The 20,493-nt window shown below is 42.9% G+C and overlaps 1 protein-coding gene across 4 annotated transcripts in view; it reads right to left on the reverse strand.

Annotated features, from left to right (window-relative positions):
• The window catches only part of PAK5 (p21 (RAC1) activated kinase 5), a 186,562-nt gene that overhangs the window by 21,546 nt on the left and 144,523 nt on the right, over window positions 1-20,493 (reverse strand). For all 4 annotated transcript variants that reach the window (XM_054180093.1, XM_054180094.1, XM_054180097.1 and 1 more), the window contains exon 3: window positions 561-1,355. In XM_054180093.1, the coding sequence (XP_054036068.1) occupies window positions 561-1,355 (795 nt within the window). The remainder of the gene's footprint in view (window positions 1-560; window positions 1,356-20,493) is intronic.

Consider the following 20,493-nt stretch of genomic DNA (forward strand, 5'->3'; position numbering starts at 1 on the left):
TTCTTTTTTTTTTTTCTTAAACTACATCAAAAATGTCTTGGTTGAAATAAGCTGCTTTGATTTAACTTCACTGCTTAAAAAACAAAGTGGAGAGGAGTAAACCCCTACTTCCATTAGTGGCAAAGCACTGATAAACCTCGCAATATAAATACAGCATAAATGCAACATCAATATTAAAATACAGAGGTTTCAGCCTTGCAGAGTAACAATTCAAACACAAGAATATCTGATATACAAATGAAAGCAGCTTTTCACTTGCTGTGGAGATCTGCACAGGTGTATGAACTTCTAATGCTGCTAAAACCACCAAAGAATTTGGTTTTATTTACACTCTATTAAACTCCCTGGAAGCTGAGCATCTCCAAACCTGCCTTACACCTGCTGGACCCCAACATCTATTTTCAGATATAAGTGAACTGTCTGGGTTTTCACATCTGTCAAGCTCCCACACTGGCTATGTTTGGCATGGTATGCCCAAACATGGCTGATTTTTTTGCACTCTCTCTCTGGAGAGGTTGATCCCTGCCCTAGCAGCATTGTCACCAGGGATGTTACGTTACCTTGGGGATGCCTGCTGCAGTTTCAGACAAACGGGGGTAGGTGTAGGAGCTGTAGGAATGTCCTTGCTGGTGTGCTTTAAAAGCATTTGCTCCATAGGGCATAGCTGGCTCCTGCAGACCAGAGCCTGACCTGGACCTTTGCCTCATCGCTGGCTGAGGGCTTGCTGGGTCCACATAGGATGACTTCGGCCTCTTGTAGTCATCCTTGCCGAGGCCATGTCCCCAGTCACCATCACTGTACTCCAGCCTGTCCTTGGGGCATTCACTCTGCACTGATGCTCGGGATGGAGTGTAAGGAAAGGGATCCCTGTAGTCCAGGGAGGATCCGCTGGGAATCCGCTGATATTCCAGCTTTAGGGGACCATATTCCAGTGGTTTAGGCTTTGTCTCCAGGTGTGTGTGGTATTCTGGGAGGAACCTGGAGAGGTCTGACTGCAGGGGTGCCACTTCTGAATAATAAATGTCCTGGGAAGTCACCTTCATCATGTGCCCATTCTGCTTGGCAGCATAGCCTCCTTTGTAGTACCTGTCTAACTCTTCCCCATAAAGAGTCTTGTCTCGATATTTTTCCACAACATAGTCTGTTGTAGTGTCTGACTCACTGGAGTACTGGGAATAGGTGATATAACCATTTTCCTCCTGATGTCTTGGCACATGGTTGACATTTCCTTGGTGGTGGGTGGGAGGACTTTCCTTCCGCAGGGAATTGGATCGTGTGACCGAGATATTGTCAAACTCTTCCAGTAGGCCGTTGATTGAAGTATCCTTTCGAGGCTTATTTCCTCTAACAATAGTCTGGGAATAAAAAATTACTTTGATTAAATAGTGATTTTCATTTAATATCTGACCAAGAAAGCCACTGAAACGAAAGCAGCCTATGATTCACCCCGAAACACTTGTAGTGATGTGTTTGGTCCTTCAGTCCTGTACCTCAGAATAATCCATTGCTGGAAATACAAAAACAAAATCTCAGTAAATACTTACAATAGGGCATGCAGAGGTGAATAAATGAAGAGGGTGCTAAAGTCAGTGCACATCTTAAACTGAGATTTGGCATGCAACCCCAAGGCACTCTTAAAAAGCCTAGTTTAAGAGGTGGGTGCTCAGCAGGCAACAGTAGAGATGTATACAACTCATTTATTATTATTCAGTTTTCTACATCAAGCCAAACTGGTAGCCTGAATCCAATTTACAAAGTATGGGTAAGCTAAACAACAAATACTCGTCAGTCACTTTCATGTGCTGCTTTAACAAACTGTAGGAATGGAAAGGAGCAGATAGTTTAGAAGGCACTGTACTTGGAATTTTTTACACAATGGTATTTTCCTGGGCAGCAGAATTACCAGTGGGGATTGCTGCTTAGTTAATTTAGCAAAAGAAGACAGCTGGTGAAGAAAGAACTACTACTTCTCACACCATACAGCATCCAGCAAAACACTGTGCACAACCATGGCTTTGGAACATCCACATCATGGATGCTGTGCAGTAGCACCAGTGGCAGCCTCGTTTGTGTCCTAATACAGGAAATTCTTCTGTAGATGCCCTGGTAACTGATGACAAACATGAGGGAGCACTGCATACAGGAACTTGCCCCTCACCGACTGTCCACAAACCCCTGCCCATCCCTACTCCTGTCTGTCCAAAACTTTGGTGTCCCAGGGTGGGAAGCAAGCCCTCCTTCAAGAAAGACTGAGTATTTTTAGCTAGTACCATCTGAAGACTGTAATACGTGGCTGCATCCATTTTTCAGCAGCTGACTCCTGCTGAGCATCACTTCACATTTATAAACAGCCTGCAAGAATGAGATGTACAGATTAAGGGCCATAAATCAGTGTGGCTGCACTGGAAGCACATCTGCTTTACTGATCCCTTCAGCTGAGTATCTATGGCTGTACCTTACTTCACGTGCTGTTTTTAAGCAGAGTCACTGCAGTCATCCCAGGGAGATGTCTTCTGCAAGCTGCAGCCTGCTTATGTTGCACCATGGTGTATCAGATGCCAACCATAGTGTATCTGACACTGACTGTGACATATCAGACACCAAGCATGGCACAGCATGGTCCTGACTGTGGCATGTCCATCCTGGACACTTCATTCATTGCAACACTGACAGAGAAGGCTCTGCTCCAGGCTGCCTGATCCCTGCTAAAGCACACAGGGGCTCAAACATTATAAAAATATGCATTTCACCACAAATAAAATCACTTTTCCACAAAATTAACAGCAATGTACTCCTCTGTTATTCAAAGCTGTTATACAAGCAAAGCTGTCTTGACCTCAGGCTGATCCCTGCTCTGATTTATGTTTGTAATTACTTGCCTAGTTTGCTATTTTGAAGCTAGTCATACCAAAACAATAGGACAGCAAAAAGAAGGGACAGCAAATAGATCACTCCTTTCGCCTCCCAAGACATTCAGTGAGGGGAACTGGTTTCATTCGGTTGCAGTCCCTTGGCAGGATGACTGTGTGATCATTCATATTTAATTATCACACAATAAAACAGCAAATTTCAACAATGAAGTGCTTGTAATTGAAAACAAGATTGAAATACCCAACTGCCACCCCATGTCCCCTGTGTAAATGCATGCCAAAGAATGAAATGCCAATTTAATACTCTCCACGGGATGGCCTTCACAAAGAAGACCTGCGTGATATGCCTGCCCAAAAGAACCTCAGAGCCAGAGCCAGTCCCTAGGAGCAGAGAGGTTACAGGGAAGAGGAGTTTTCTTTCTGCTCCTCCACGCAGATGCTCTCTGAAAGCAGGATTTTTAGATACTTCAGAGGTATGATTTAGAAGAATGCAGCTGAGGGTTTTCAGCACAGGAAATTTACTGATGACCCAGCCCTCCAGTTTAGAGATTTTCTCCAGACAGGTGCAGGCTTGGGAGCCATCTTTTTGAGGATTTTTACAACAGTACTAATAGTAAAACAAAAAAAAGGTAAAAAAAAGTAAAAAAAAGTCATTTGCCACTCAAGTATCAGTCTGATGAAGCAGTCTTGGTTAACTCTGGGACCTCAGTGCTGTATCATCCTGACTGATGAAGTTAAGGCTGTGTACCTGTGCGTTGCATTGGCAAGCAGAGGGAAAACCTCCTGAGACTGAAATACAGAATCATAGAAGATGGAAAATTCTAGCTCCAACTTAAAAAGCAAACTAAAACCCTTGAAATAAAATGTAACTGAAAAAGGCTGCACCAAAAGTGATATAAACACAGTCATCCTGGAAATTAGTTGCATAGGAACTAGACTATTTGTTTGCAATTTAAATGGTTTTTAAACTGGGAAAAACAGCTCATGTTTCCATATGAGGAAGAAATTCTATTTTTACATACATTTTATATCTATTTATATGGATTTTTTTTCCCTATTTTTTTTTAAACCACTTACAGGTCTCTAAATTTTAGGTTCAAGGAATATAACTAACTGCAGTAACATCAAAAATTAAAATTATGGAGACCAGTTAATTCCAGCTTTAAAAGATTCTAGTCAAAAGCAAAGCCTATTCACAAAGGTTGATGGGCTAAGATTTATGAGGCCTTTGTTTCTGTCCATTGAGATGGTGTAAGGGAAACCTGTAAAACACCCCAGCAGGCATGAAAAGCAGAGATCAAGCCCCACCACAGGCACAGGTTTTTCTGGGTTCACCACAGCAAGATGGGATTTGCTACAGTTGATGCCCCATGTTTATTAAAGGATGTTTTTCAGCGCATTGTGCCATTCTTGAGGGATCAGTGTTACAACAGATGAAGGAGTGCCACTGAATTTTATGCTGCTGTTCCCATCGTACATTAAAATCAATGGGGTGGAATCTCCATGAATTAAAGCGCAGTACTCTGAAGCTGTAGTTCTCATTTCATTTCCATTGCTCTTTGGACAGGTTTGGCGTTTGCTCTGGAGCCCAGTGACAGTAGACATCCTTCATGGTGTTCCAGCAGCGGCCTGTCCTCTAGTGATAAGCTATAATGGATCTGTCTGTAAGAAATGCTTTCTTGCCTTGTTTCCAAAAGGAGATGAAAAACAGCCTCTGCACTCAAATACTGTATTACCCTTGACAATAATGAAGTGGGTAATTAACTGGTTTGCCCTAATACGACCTTGCATTTATTGTCTTTAAAACTACTATACTTTGTGCACTCGTTAAGCATATATCATCCTTTGTCCTCCTGGAGCTGTGTTTTCAGAAACTGATGAGAATTTAAAATCTCTGTGATGTGCAGGGTTTAAAAAAAGGTCATTTAAGGAAATGTCACCCTTAAAAACAGCCAGCTTCGAGCTAGCGCATCATCTCCGTTAGACACAAACTAAAAGCACAGTCTGTGCGTATCCGAAAATCAGTTTCTTCTTCAGAAAAGGTACGTAAACCACAGCTGGCTAAAATCATCTAAAGTGATGGACGTGTCAGTAACTTATCCTTTTATGTTGCAAGACATTCAAAGTATCTGAAGCTGTGCTCATGACACCACATCTTACTAGGCATAAGAAATGTGAACAGCACCACACTGGGTAGAAGAACCAGTCCTTGTCATCAGGTCAGAAGGAAAACTTCAGCCTTCCCTTGAAGCTGCAGCCAAGGGCATAGGAGGTGTCAAGGGTCTGTAGTTGATCCCTTTTTACCAGGAGAAGAGACCTTGAGATCTCAGACCAAGCAAAGTCCTTAGAGGAGCTCAAAATAGCTGGAGAACCTCAAAGCTCCTGGAGATGGAGCATGCATCAAAAACCTGTTTGTTTTTTTGTTTGTTTGTTTGTTTTTCAGCAGCCCAGGGTCAATACAAGGTGGGCTCTTTTCCCTTGTTTGTGAGGCTAAATTTAAGACTCAGCTGCCATCCTGCAGGCTGGCACAAGGACCAGATTCAAAGGGGAAGATGAGAGATTAGATAAGCCCGTGGTCTCTAATGGCTGACTTTACACAGGTAAGTAAATATGCTTCCAGGGTTAAAAAGTGATGGCAGCCAAAAGCCCAATGACTGGGACCTCAGCTGTGATCCAGGACAGCTTTTTTTTCAAGTAAGTGGGCCTACTGTTTCAGTTCAGGTTTTTCTCCATTAAATACTCACTCATAGACAAATTCTAACCTGAGTTGCCTTTCCAGGTGATGGTGAGACCCATCCTTACAATCCTACTGTGTTCCAGTGCATGCTTAATTACAACCAAAAGGGGAGGCTCCATGACAAAGGACTGGAAAACAGTTCTGTACCTCCATTCTCTCCTTCCCCCACCTGATGGCAAATGTTATCACTCTGCACCCTCCAGTAGTATCCTACAAGATCTGCTCCAGTTCTGATCTACAGCCTGTCTACATACATGGTTATTACTTGGAGTATTATTGCAAGAAATATACAACAAACAGGAAAGTGTGCCAGAACACTTCTTTCTGAAGCCTGTAACCTAGAACTTGGTTTACACCTGGAAGCCTTAGAGTTTCTACCAGTTCTGATATGAATCCTTTCCCAATGCTATATATCCTCATAAAAATAAGTTTTAAAAATTAGTAATTTCTGGTACCCCCCAGTTCTCTCAAACCAGCTCAGGGAGGCCCATGAAGTATGACCATCTGCACTGCAGGCGCATTGCTGAGTGCTCATCCGCATCACCAAGTTCTTTTGCCACAGAGCAAAGCATGGTTGTACACAGCTTTCAGGTGCATGCATCTGATATTACCACATTAATGAATCTGATACTGGCAACAACACAGGATAGGAGAGAAGCTAGAACAACTGTATTGCCACATTACTGAAAGATGTAGATGATGGTGATGACGGTAATCTAAACCGATGATGCAGAAACGGAATTTACTTGGCCTGAGCAATATCTATTACTTGATGGATCAAAAGGTGTAACTAGAGCTTTGAGAAGTATAATATGCTTAACAACATCACAGCTGTTTAAAATTGTGCAAAAGTAAAATGGTGGAAAACAATTAAAAAACCCTTAGCTAAACAGGCACTGTGTGATTTGTCACACTCCAGAGCAGTTTTAAAAGTTAGTTGCTATAACAACAACAGTAACTTTTCATTCATGGGTTAGTTGTTTAGGCGGTGTTGGATTGGTTGATGGGTTGGACGCGATGATCTTGAAGGTCTCTTCCAACCTGGTTTATTCTATGTATGTATTATAGAATAGAATAGGTTGGAAGAGCCCTTCAAGATCATTAAGTCCAACCTATCAACTAATACAACCCACCTAATCAACTAAACCATGGCACCAAGCACCCTATCAAGTCTCCTCCTGAACACCTCCAATGATGGTGACTCCACCACCTCCTTGGGCAGCCCATTCCAATGGCCAATCACTTTCTGTGTGTAGAACTTCTTCCTAACATCCAGCCTAAACCTCCCCTCTCATAGCTTGAGACTGTGTCCTCTTGTTCTAGTGCTGGTTGCCTGGGAGAAGAGACCAACCTCCTCCTGTCTACAACCTCCCTTCAGGTAGTTGTAGAGAGCAATAAAGTCACCCCTGAGTCTCCTCTTCTCCAGGCTAAGCAGCCCCAGCTCCCTCAGCCTCTCCTCATAGGGCTTGTGTTCCAAATCCCTCACCAACTTCGTTGTCCTTCTCTGGACTCATTCCAGCAAGTCAACCTCCTTCCTAAACTGAGGGGCCCAGAACTGGACACAGTACTCGAGGTGCAGCCTAACCAGTGCAGCGTACAGGGGTAGAATCACCTCCCTGCTCCTGCTGGCCACACTGTTCCTGATGCAGCCCAGGATGCCACTGGCCTTCTTGACCACCTGGGCACACTGCAGCCTCATGTTCAGCCTACCATCGACCAGCACCCCCACCATCATCCAGCACGTAATCACATTCACCCCTCATTCTTTTGATGTTCTAAATTATAGTAACTTTAACAAAACATTTACTTTTCAAATTCCACTGAAATGCCTACATCTCAGTAACTTTTCCTTCTTTTTTTTTTTAATACATTAACAGCATGGTTATATGTCATTTGAAATGCTATTAAAGAGCATTAAATGCCAAAAATAATTATTCTGGGTCTACTTAAAACACAGCAGATACATGAAATTTGATATGCAATATATATGCACAGACACACAACAAATGACAGTGAAACGTGACTGAAAAGTTTCAATTTGAGTGAGAAAGTTGCTGTACTTACTCCTGAGGAGTTATATATGCACCTCCCAGGGAGAGCAATGGAGGTATCTCAAAAAACACCTAATTTTTATTTCAAAGGACTCAGCACTCTTCCATTTTCTTTTATTCCAAGACAGAATGAAAAAGCAAAATGTCCCACAAGATGAAATTCTTCCTCAAAAACATTAACTGCAAGAATTTTACCTGCCCTCTTGGTAGTGCTGCACTTCCCTAAGGCTGATGGCAGTCCAGCAACATGGAGCACAGAGTGGACCTGATAAGCCAAAAAGCTCTACCAAACTGAAGCAAAGACTGTATTCAAAATGTGGCCAAAAACCCCAACAATCTGTCCATCGATGTACAAACTTCCCTGTCTTGTCAAATTAACATTTTCTGTCAAGAAAAAAACTGCTGTTGATGAACACCAGCAAGACCAGGTAACTTATTTCCCCCCTTTCAAAGTCACATCATCTGCCAGTCCCTCTGTAATAATGGATTTCCCTTCTCCCATCCCCAAGGAAGTTGTTAAACAAGCTCAGGAAGATTTACCAAGGTACAGCTGTGGTCCAGTGACTACTGGTGTGGCTTCTGCATCACATAGTATCCCACAGTGGTTATGGAGGAACGTTGCAGTGATGGCTCCCCAGAACTTTCCAACTAGGCTGAACTGAGAGGCAGTCAAAAAACAAAAAGCAAAGTTGGGGACCTTTGGCCCAGATGACAGAAATCCTACCCTCCAAGAAACACCACTCTTTTTTAGTCTTGTAATATTGAGACAGGATCAGAATGGAAACTTGTGGTATGTCACAACTCCAGGATCAAAGTTTGCAGCAGGCAGGGCTGTGTGTGACCTGAACAGGTTTATGTCCAAATCAAAACAGCATAATTAAGGGCAATTAACATAAAGCAATGAAACTCCAGTGTCTCTAACTGGTACCTCAGAAATGTGGTCTTAGAATCTGGCTTGTGACCAGACTACTAATGCACTACAGAAGACATGTGGGAATGATACCTTCTGCATTAGAGCTCTTCTTCGGCCGTGATACCAGTGCAGGGAATGGGAAATGAAGAGGTGGCAGCAATCCCGATGCCTCTTTCAAGTCTGACACCAATGTCTTCTAAGCAAAACACGTTGCAAAAATGGATTTTAAAACAGGTGTGAACTGACTCTGCTGCTCATTGTCTTGAACTTGGTGCAATCACCCACACAAGCAGAGAAATTGCAGGGGGTGTGATAAGAAGAGGACCCTACGGTGGCTTGGGCCTAACCCAAATAGCTATAGAATTTTCTAAAGCTCTCTGCAGTGGCAAGACAATCACCACCAAACGTCATAATGAATTAGCCAGTTGCCCTTATACTTAATCTTTGCAGCCTAGAGGGTTATTTTTCTGTTTTTATGTGGTAGAAGCATGAGGAAAGTAAAACCTCACTTTTCCCAATAAAGGCATGAGAAATTTCACGACCACTTCACCACCACCTCCACAGATACTTCAGCTTTGATAACCTTTTGCTAAGCTCCACAGAAGCCATGACTCTCCCACGTGGTGACGATGCTTCTATGGCAGAGTCAGCATGTAACATCTACACCTGATTAGCACTGGGAACCGGTGGGGTATAATGCTGTGTGAGTCTTAAGGCAAGAGGAAACAAACTTAAGTTGTGCCAGAGGAAGTTTAGGTTGGATGTTAGGAAAAGCTCCTTCCTCAAAAGGGCTGTCAAGACCTGCAGTAGGCTGCCCAGCAAAATGATAGAGTCAGCATCTCTGAAGAGATTTAAGAAACGTGTAGGTGTGGTGCTGAGATACATGGTTTAGTGGTGACCTAGAAGTGCTGGGTTAATGGTTGGACTTGATGATCATAAAGGTTTCTTCTTGCAATTCCCTGATTCCATTCCCAGGACTGACATGCACTAGAAAAAAAAAGGAATGCAGTGTGCTCTTGACCAACAATGCCAGTTAAAACACCCTGAAGAGAGGGACAGTCTGTAATTCCTGAAGTCACACTGCAGCATAAACCATCTTTGCAGCTCAGATGATATGTCCCTGGATGAGGTTCCTCTTATGCCCTAAACATGCCCATTAACAAATGCAAGGTTGATGGAGCATTAACCCAATTAATGATTCTGGCACTTTTGTTTCAGTGAAAGATTTCTAGCTGTGGTTTGATTGAGTTCCTGAAATATTTAAGCAAATTTCAGTATGATAAAAAAATGACACTAGGGAAGTAATTGCCTTAATCTGACAGCTTTGGCAGTGGGAAGCTTGCTTAGGAGGGCAAAGGCCATTATGTCACCCCATTGTAGTCACGGTCATCTCCCTGCTTTTAATTAAAACGAGGATTTTGACAGTCTGATAATTTAGAATAAACAATTTAAACTGCATTACTTTTTACTGCCACCATAGCAAAGGAGGCTTTATATACAGCAGATACTTAAAGTCAACATTTCTGTTTCAGAGCATATAGAGGCCAGCTTGAGAATCTCCTTGCAAGCCATAGTACAGGGTTGTGAATTACCTTCCCACTCCATAAATCATCAGGCAAAGGCAGTGAGCAGAAGACGACAGTGATGAGTGTCTCAGTTCCAAGCACCTTGCAGCTGGTGTTTTGCAGATCGATGGGGCTCATCTCCCAGGAGCTGAGCAATGTACCACATGGGGTCAGGGCAACCACTGCAATCATAGCCTTGCACAGCTGGGATTAACACACCGAGGAAGGGTGGGATGATGTGTGCAGCATGATGGCCAGGCTGATAGGGAAGGGATTGTCAAGGTACAGCAGGAGAAATCACCCTGCAGTCTGTGCAGTGTCAAAAAATGCCTCAGTCCCTTAAAAACACTGAGGAAGTTTCGAGGTACTTCACTAAAATAATGCATTCCTGACCATGCACATGTAAGGTCTACTTTTTAATCTGACTGATGCCTCTTAGCTCCTTTATCTTCTCCTGAAAGCTCACTCTGAATTAATGGAATCCAGGGATTTGTATTAGCAAAATAAACCCACAAAATAATGTCACACACATTGTAAATATCAGAGTTTCTTTCAAGTATATTGGTTTTCCCTTTCACGAGCAGCTATTAAATGGGAAGTGCAGCAATAAGAATGCCCTAAATAAAGCGGTACTAACTCCCACTGAGCGCTTTTCACCTGCACAGAGAGCAAAGAGTGCCCCTGTGCTGAAACCTAACTCCTAGATCAAATTTACAAGGCAGGTGAGAGGAAAGTAACAAGGAGCTTCCCGAGATGGTGTTTTAATTATTCACTGTTGTAGATGAGAAATGCAAATCAAACAGCTTCTTAACAAGAAGAAATTGAGACAGAAGTTTTGGGAGGTTGCTCAGCAGCAGTGTTTAAGTGGCAGAGGTGATGCCCAGCACAGCACTGCAGTATCTCATTTACAAGAAACTACTGAAACATTTCGAGGGTAATCTCAATTTGATTCGATTTGCTGGGCTGCGCCGACACCAAATGTACTCTGTCCCCAGCGGCAGATTACTCCTGACATGCTTAATAAATTAATCTGCCTGACAAAGTGCTGCTCCTTCCCCTTCCTCCAACCCCCCTGGACAGCATGGAAAGTCAGAAAGGAGGAGAAGGCATTTAAAAATCTCTGCAGGCAAGTCAGTGTTGTTCCTCTGTAATAGACAGCACTTGTCCAGTGTAATTGGATCCTGCATGAAGGAGGAGACAAGAAAGAGCAGCAAAGCACTTTCAAATTGTTTGCGAGCCACCAGAGCCCAGACCTAATCACGTCAGAGCAGGAGACAGGGAAAAAAACCCCACATTTACACCAGGAACTTTGGCTCCACAGCCAAGTGGACCAATATTTTCCTCCAGATCCTGCTACTCCTTTTGAGCTGTGATTGGATAAACTTGGCTGTTTGGTTACAATACAGCATATAATTTGACTATAACCAGTAGGGTTCTGTTCTGGAGTACAATAGCTAGAAACAATAGCAGACCTAGAAACAAACATATCAGAGATGTGCAAAATGTGTAGCTTCTGAATGATTACTGCCAGTGCATGGTTAAATGGAAGTAGAAGTAGCAAACACTGCCCTAGTGCCAACATGGAGTGTAGATGCTGTGTGCTCAATTTTTATATGGAATTCCCCAGACCCGTTATGAAGTGCACTAAAATGTCCACCTTGAACAAACACCATCAGGATGTCCAAGCAGATTTCTCAGCAGTTCTGCCCAGTCTTTGCATGCAAGAAGATGCGTTTCCAAAGATTCCTTGCTGCCATCTAGTGTTGCCCACTGCTGATCAGAATTTCTAACAACACAACTCTGCAAGTGACTTCAGAAGCACTACTGGAGGTTCAGCCAGTCCATGGAAACAGAAACTTATAAAGGGGACTGGTGAGAACATTCCTTTTAGCAAGGCCTGTTTTGACAGGACAAGAGGTAATGGTTTTAACCTAAAAGAGGGGAGAGTCAGATTAGATGTCAGGAAGAAATTTTTTTTTGATGATGATGATGGTAAAACACTGGCACAGGTTTCCCAGAGGTGAAAACATTCAAGGTCAGGTTAAATAGGACTCTGAGCAACCTGATCTGGTTGAAGTGGGATTAAATGACCTTTAAAGGTCCCTTCCAACCCAATCCTATGATTCTATGAAATCTCCCAGGGTGTTTTACTCCATTGGCTTCCTCAGCCAAGCCGAATGAGAGCTAGCTGGACTATTTGACTGAAGTTTGGTGAAACACATTAAGCTTTTCCATGTTTACTGCAGAAAGAATTTACTGCTTACACTTTACCATTTATTTTCCTGACTCTGCCCTGGAAGATCACAGCTGCAGTGCAAGAACCAGGACGCTGCTTCTGCAGCAGTCACCCCAAAGCATTGCCTCCACCTACCCAAAATCCTAGTCCTGGCCTCAGAGACCTTATGGGTAAGTGCAGGGAAAGTTTTGTAGGAAAAAAGTTTGGTCAAAGGAATGAGAAGGAAACAACAGCCAAGTTAGCAGAGCCAAAGCCCTCCACCTTCAGGCAGTAAGCTGAACACATGACTCACTTATCAGGACAGGCAAGTCTGTGAGAGGAGTTTTAGTGGAATAGCTTCCTAAAAATTTGTCTTCAGGGACTAACTTCCATGTTAAAAAAAGATCCTCACTACAAGTGTCCTTGCTTAGGATCTAATTCCTGATTTGTTTCAGGTTACATTGTGATACCAGGAGAGTATTCCCAGAGGAGACCAGATTCAATTTCTGAAGTGCTGACACTGCGCAGACCTCCAGGTTATCGCATTTGCAGACTGGTCTCTCTCAGCAGATATAGATCCCAAACTTTAAATTTACTTTCAATCTTTACATAGCACATGGCAAAGTTGTACTCACCTGCATAGATTCTCATTTTAAAAGTTGCCTCGCAAGGTTCATCCAATGCCAGCCTTACTTAAAATCACAATTCTGATACAAACGGCATTTTAAAACATTCCTTTACTAATTACATCAAACTACACTGACACACTGAAGTCGACCTAATTATTTTCTGTTATTGCTGCAGGCTCAGGTAAAGTAACTCCTTTCTCATGGGAGCAGGCCACTTCAACACCAACTGTTGCATGAACAAAGATTACTCAGAACACAAAGGAGTTGTAAACATCCCTAGATTCCCACCCTGCAAACAGCAAACTGACACTACTCCAGGGAAGACCTCAATAAGCTCAGAGGGACCATTCAGGTGTAGGTATAAGACTGCCTCCAAATATCTGCAGGGGTAGGGTACTAGTAACACAAGCTCCTTTGGGGATGGCAGGAATCTTTTAAATGAGGGATACAACCAGCAGGTAGCTGATTATCGCCCTCCAAGGCAGAGGGGCAAAATTATGCACTCAAAAGCCTTAGGGCAATGCTGTCTACACGGTCCAGTGTGGACCAAAGCATCATTCCCTACACAACACTCTCTTTGTTAACTAGAGGGACCACCTCTGACAACCACATTTCTGCTGGCGTTACTTCAGGGTCATTCAAGCACACTTAAAGGACAGAAATAAGACTGAATACAAAAACCATATTTTGCCACTAACAGTATTTATTCTGCATGCTAGTTTTTTTCACTGGCAATCTCAGTGCTTCTCTAGAATGGTCTTGCTTGTAAACCCTGATGCTGGTTGTCTACAGTTCAGGAGCAGACAGACCCTCCAAACATACCTGGCCAAACCTGAGAGATTTGCTATGAAGGACAAATATCTTGGTCAGAAAAATTATGTGAATACTTTATTTTCTGGCTAATCAGTTGAACTGAAAAAAATGATGAGCACTTTGTGTTTTGAGTCAATCTGAAATGACAATAGTCATGTTCTCCAGATTCTCCTCATTCTACAGTAAGGCTCTAGGAAAACAATTTCAAGTCAGGCTGCATGAAGTTCTTCAATAGTGTGAAATGCAATGGTATGAAAATGAAAGAGCTGCTGCTAAAAACATGATCAGGGAGTCTGCTGCTCAGAAAGCCAGGAACTCAAAACTATAAAGACAAACTTGAGGGAGGGCAGAGGGGAATATTTCAGTTGAAAGGGACCTACAACAATCATCTAGTTCAACTGTCCGAATGATTCAGGCTGACCAAGTTAAACCATCTTACTAAAAGCATTACAGAAATGTCCCTTAAACATCGGCTTGACTTCATTTTATGATGACTCTAGGTTGCCAGTGTGACACTGTAGTAAAAATAACCATACACTAGTTAATGTACTTTTGACAGTGACTAAGATGTATTGACTGGCACTGAACAGATATGGGTATAGAGAACACAAGCTACTATTACTGGAGCAATAGCACTCCTCTCCCTTAACTTTTGTCCTCAGCCAGTTTTTCACCTCACTTGACCTCCCTGACCAGGGAACGTGGGTGGAGAGGGACAGGCAACTCCTGTCACAGCAGTGCCAGAAAACTAGATTCTGTAACAGCCCTGCTCTGGGCTTCTTCCCAAGACACTTCTCATCCAAGACTGTTTAAATCTTTAAACTCAAAATATTTTAATACTTTGACAGTAAAACCCTGAAATAAACAATTTCTGATCTCCAAAGCACATCCTCTTCCAGCTTATACTCTTTATAGTGAAACTGCATTTCCCCTAACATGAACTACTCAACTGAAAATTTTCTTCCTATTCTTTCATTCAGGCATTTTGAACCCAACTTCACAGGCAGTATATCCTTCTAAAGAACTTACAGAAAACCTGCAATTTTCAAACAAGCAAAAATAAAACCAGAAGTTTCCTCTGTACAACATAGTGTGTATGAGAACATATTAACCTAGTGTTATAAATGATAGAAACCTTCCGAGCTGTGGACTTTGTGCATTTCTTCTTTTCACACAGTGACAGATTTCCTGCTAGACCACACAAAATTGGCAGCTTGGCTCTTCACGTACTAAGGGAATGTCACAGTAAGACATATCTATGGACACTAGATGGCATATCTGCATTAGAGCTGTACAAGGGGGTACAGAGATTAACTGAAGTAGTATTGTCAATTTAAAAACAGGTGAATCAAGCAGCCCTCAAGAGTGAAGCACTATCCCTTTGAAAGAAGTAACTTCTACTTAAATTTGTTGCTGCAGTATCTTCTGGCACTGTAGCATCAAATATATTCCTGTTTGGTGATCAAAATAAATTCAAAGTGGGGCTGACCTATGGGAAAATTGCAAACCTTACCATAATCACAGAAAAATGGAAGTTGGAAGGAACCTCTGCAGGTAATCCAGTCTGACCTTCTGCTCAGAGCACAGCTAACATCAAAGTCTAGTCAGGCTGCTCATGGTGTTGGCCATCAAATTTTGCCCACTTGAAAGGCTGAGATTCTACAGCCCTTCCACCTGCTGTCCCACTGCTCAACCATGCTTGCTGGGAAAACATTTCCTTCCACCCACAATTTCCTGTGCTGCAAGGTGTTGGCTGTTGCCCTTTTTGAAGACTCCCCATCCCAACTTCTCTCCTGAGCATGCACCAGGCCCAAAGCACGACTGCAAAGCGTGTTATTAGGAAACGAGTTACTAAGCATGAAAATTCATTATGTGGTTACACAAAAGGCCCACAAGATGTCAGCAGCCTGCCAGGTCCTGTCCTGGTAAAAACAAAGCTGTGGGTCCACAACATCCTAGTGGGACTGGAGCCAAACTTCACGCAAGAAATTATGACTGTCCCATATACAGAGGTGTGGTACCATGGGAGAAATAAGTAAAAGGAGGGAGCTGTAGAGGGATGGAGAAGAACAGACACTGGCACAACCACCACTTTGTCCATCTGCCCTCAAAGAGCAGCAAAGCTGTTGAGCAACTCTGTTTCTAAACCCTCCTTTCTCTGGTCAGGCATTTACCCTGTGCAGCTCCATGTGGGAGAAGGGTTGAGGGCTATCTAACGAGACCTAGACATTTCTACAGCTGAAGCCCACACAAGAACCTCTTCTCAGCTGCCCTGTTTGAGGTCTCTGGCCACTTAGCACCACTGTGCACAGCCTTGTCCAAATCTCAGTGCCCTCATTCTAAGCAAGTATGTAAATGAAGGAGAAAAAACTCATCTTATATGAGGCTTGACTTTCATTGCTGGAAATAATTTAAGAGGTCATATAGGATGGGGAAGGGAAATAATCCGCTTTCTTCTGTCAACAAGCACAGTAAAGAGAAGCTTTGATTTTTGTGTCCAAGATATTAAAAGGGTCATGATTATTTTCCTGCTGTGTAGTAGAAAGGCTGAAATGTAGAAACAGAAGCTTAGTAAAGTTTTTAAAACAACAATTAACTCCCCAGGATTAGGGATAAGGTTTGAGAGGCAGAAGTGAGAAAAACTAAAACTAGTTAAGACAAAACATACAGATTAGACCACTGAAACGTGACACTGAAAGAGAGAAAAGCCAGCAACCCTGTCATATGTCCTCCACAGCAATTCTCTGTCCTGCAACAGCCATGTGTTGCAGGACAGTAGGTAAATTAACTGCTGCAGATTAATGGCACAATTAATGTGCATCGCAATATGCATCTCAGCCCAGCCATAGGGCATCCAAGGGCATTTTGGTAAAGTGATGGAAAGGACTGCATTTGCTCTACTTTTAAGGCAGCTCAACCCACACAGCACAGAAGAGGCTCCTTCTGTTTTGTCAACAGTACAGCACCAATGTCAAGCTGAGGATCTCACTCTGCCTTCACTGGCGGAACACTGACTCCTCTGCATTGCCAAGTAGCGCTAATGCTCATCACGGTGCACTTCAGATACCACGTGGCAGTAAAAGTCCTTATCCCCTCCATAACTGTGCTCTCAAGGGAAGAAAATGAAGGACAAAATTCAGGAAGTGTGTGAAGTTCCAGGGAAGAAGGACAGGCTGAGGTCCCAGCAGCAAGGATTCCATCCTCTCCATGTCACTTACATTTGGCCACCCAAATACTCACAGCCATCTTCCTCCTTACTCAAGGACAAGCCCTCTACCATGCCATCCTCAAGTTGGAGGCTTCATGCATATACCAGCACAGAGAAATGAAAAATAACCCCAACATGGCCTTTCTTTCAGACAAAATTGGCATTTTGATCTTCAGTAACTACCAGAAGTGAGGAAGCTCAGCTGTGTGCTACACCAGGAAACATGAGGAGGGATTTGAACAAGTCTTCTGTACAGTCCTGATCCTACTGACAGCAGCAGACACTCAAGCAGCTTAACGGAGCATGTTTGCAAAGCCAAAGCTAAGCTCTTTGGGGAAAAAAAATCCCCCAAACAAGGGTTCTAGAGCTTGTTTTCTAATATTTTGAGCAGAGCAGAGAATTCATGAAGAATGAGTTTTGCTGCCTAAGGACAATGCACTTGCTTAGTTATTGATTCTGAAGATTTCCAAAAATCAGGGAACAGCAACAAATTGGCACTCCTGTGCAGCGTAACAGTGATGACAGGCCAAGTGTGTTGCATGCTCAGAGCCAACATACCAACCATGAGTCTCCAGCTACACACAAGACAACTACAAAATATTAAAGCAAGAGGATCAACAGGCCTGGCATCAAGATCTCAGACATCATAAAGCTTATTTTAAGTAAGGAAAGACACAGAGGGCTCACGTTTTTCATGCAGAGCTCTTTTCAGTGACAAATGAGCCTTTTTTCAAACCCCACTGTGTCCTGAAGGGACAAAAGTCTCAAAAATGCTCTCTATCAGACAATGGGGCAGGAGCCAGCAGGTCTGTTTTTTTCAGGAGATTACCCACGTTGCCCAGGCTTGTCTGAACATGCCCTGGGGTCCAAGTGGGCCAGCTCTGTGTGCCTTTGGCCACATTTGGAGAAAACTGGTTAGATATAAAAACCTGATACTTTAACCTTTCTGCAACTGGCCCTCATTATCTCAGAAAATCTATAAACACTAGCCCAAAAAATTAGTACCTTGCCTTGCCTCCAAGATCTGGGAGAAGCTAAGCCTTGCTTGCCTTGCAGCTTGGAATCTGCTTCAGTTTACCCAGAAAGACTGCAAGGCCCCTTGCTGTAAGCACTGTAAAGCCCAGGCATGTCCAGGAGCAAACAGACATGTCTTGTTGGGCTGAGATACAAACCCCAGAGGAGCTATGACCCTGGGACAGTTTTGTTTTATTGGAAGAAGCAACGAGGATCGCTGCGAAGATTGCAGTTGAAGAACCTCTCCAAAACAGGCCAAGTTACAAAGCCGACAAGCCTTGCAAACCTCCACAGCAACCTCTTTTCTACATATCTTTCAGCTATAAAGCCTTCAGAGATAAGCCCTCTACGTGCTACAGCAACAAGCTGCAGAAACCAAGAGAAAGTGAAACTGTATTCCTGCAGCTTTCACGTGTTTGATGCCATTTTGGTTTTGTTTAAATCCTCATGCATGCTGCACAGTACCACAATCTGTGGATTATAAATGTTGCAACTGAATGTACTGGACTGAAGTGATTTGCAGTGAGTAATCTATGAAATTTAATTTTTATAAGCATCTGTTAAAAGGTCTGTTGCCCTAGAGAATTCTAGAGTTCCCCCCTTTGTGGGCAAATCCAGCATGTTGTTGATGTCGTTCTCTGTGACCATTTGAGGCTGCGCCTTTAAGAAACAAGCAGTGCTGAGACACACTGGCTAAATGTTTTCGGTACTAGAACAAAAACATTCTGATATTCTAAAGGAATTCCATTGGTGGATGGATAAAATGCAACTTTAAATTGTAGAGCAGTTGGAATTTTTCTTTTATCAGTTCAGTGTGGTTTGGGAGTTGGGGAGTTTGGGTTTCAGCCTGTTCTCCCTGCCTGCTTCTTCACGAACTAGCTGGAGTTGGCCTTCAGATAAGCAAAAACTAATCCTGCATGGGCTTTTGAAGCTTACTAACAACTCTTTTCCTTAGTAACTTGCCTTTCTTTCTCTCTAACCCCTTTTTGGGAAAAAAGGGAGGTAGGGGGGGAGAGAGGGGGTTACAGAGAGGAGATCCCTCCTCGGGGAGGGATTTTTGTTGTGTTATTTCTCTTTGCTGTATATTTCTGTGTATATATTGTAAATACCTGTATATATTGTGTTATATATAACCTGCTTTCCATATATGCTTGTAAATATATAGCTTTGCTCTTCGACTGGGTTTAGCTGTGGTTTCTTACTCTGTGGAGGAGAGAGAGCTAGGCCCTCTCTCAACCTACCACATTCTCTTTTGTTCTTTACAGTTTAAATTACTGTTTGTTGTTTCTGGATTTTTGCTAATATTGTTTAAATTGTTACATGCTCCTGATGGTGAGGTATCTGTTCCACAACCTAATATTTAGAACCAGTCAATAGGTTTTATTAATATTTTCCGCAGGATTCTTTTATTAACAAAGTTATTAGTATTTTTCTTAATTGTTCCACCTGTTAAATACTAACAGCACACTATCTGCACATCCCAAACCCATCCAGATCACTGTCACTTGGTATTTTCTATGAAATTTTCTGTCGTGTTTTACTGACTGCTGCTGGCATCTGAAATACACAATACTCTGCTGGTATCTGGGTCACCTACATTGAGAAGGGGAATCCCATTATTGTCTCTCCCTGTACTTGCAATGAATGAATTTGTACAGTCAGCTCAGGTTTGGATTCAAACTCTGGTATTACCATGAGGAGCCGCCGCTATGCGCGTGCAAAAACACTGCAAGCCTTTCATCCCAGCCAGCGCAGAGGCAGGGCGATGACAGCCCCCAGGATATTTGGGAGCCCAGGGCACTGCCTCTTTAGCATTGCTGCTGCTGCCTTTGAATATAGATGGGGCAATGATGATATTTATCACTTATTGGGTTTACCTGAAGGGATACATTATGCACCATCGGATCCTATCTGCTTTGCAGACTGAGAAACAAGCAGACATCACTAACTGGGAAAGCTGCAAAACCTACAGAAGTCAAGAAAATTGTTTCCTGTACCCTGCTTAGGCTTGAAGCGAAGCTCAATGCAAGTGAACACCAGAGCTGTCTTAAAACCAAAAAACTGTGCTCTCAAAGCCACCTCTATGATCTGTGCTACTCTCCAGTCATGAAGAAGAACCTATTAGCAGGAATGCTTCTGCCTCACACCATACAGGAAGTTAATATTGAATTAGTTAAACAGAGAATAAATTCAGGAGTGCAGCATAGCAGAGTTACAGAGCTGCTCTGTGACCTGAAATCACAGCATAAACTAACTCTGGCCAAATGCCTCAGCTTGACTTAATACCATGACCCAGGGACTAAGTTGTGAATCTTCTTCTGCTACACCTCCGTGTACTAATTAAAATCACAGAACATCAGGGGCTGGAAGGGACCTTGACAGATCTTCTAGTCCAACCCCCCCCTGCCAGAGCAGGATCACCTACACCAGATTACATGGAATGCATCCAGATGGGTCTTGAATATCTCCAGAGAAAGA

The sequence above is a fragment of the Dryobates pubescens genome, chromosome 3 (assembly GCF_014839835.1).
Source record: "Dryobates pubescens isolate bDryPub1 chromosome 3, bDryPub1.pri, whole genome shotgun sequence".
In the NCBI taxonomy this organism is placed as follows: Eukaryota; Metazoa; Chordata; class Aves; order Piciformes; family Picidae; genus Dryobates; species Dryobates pubescens.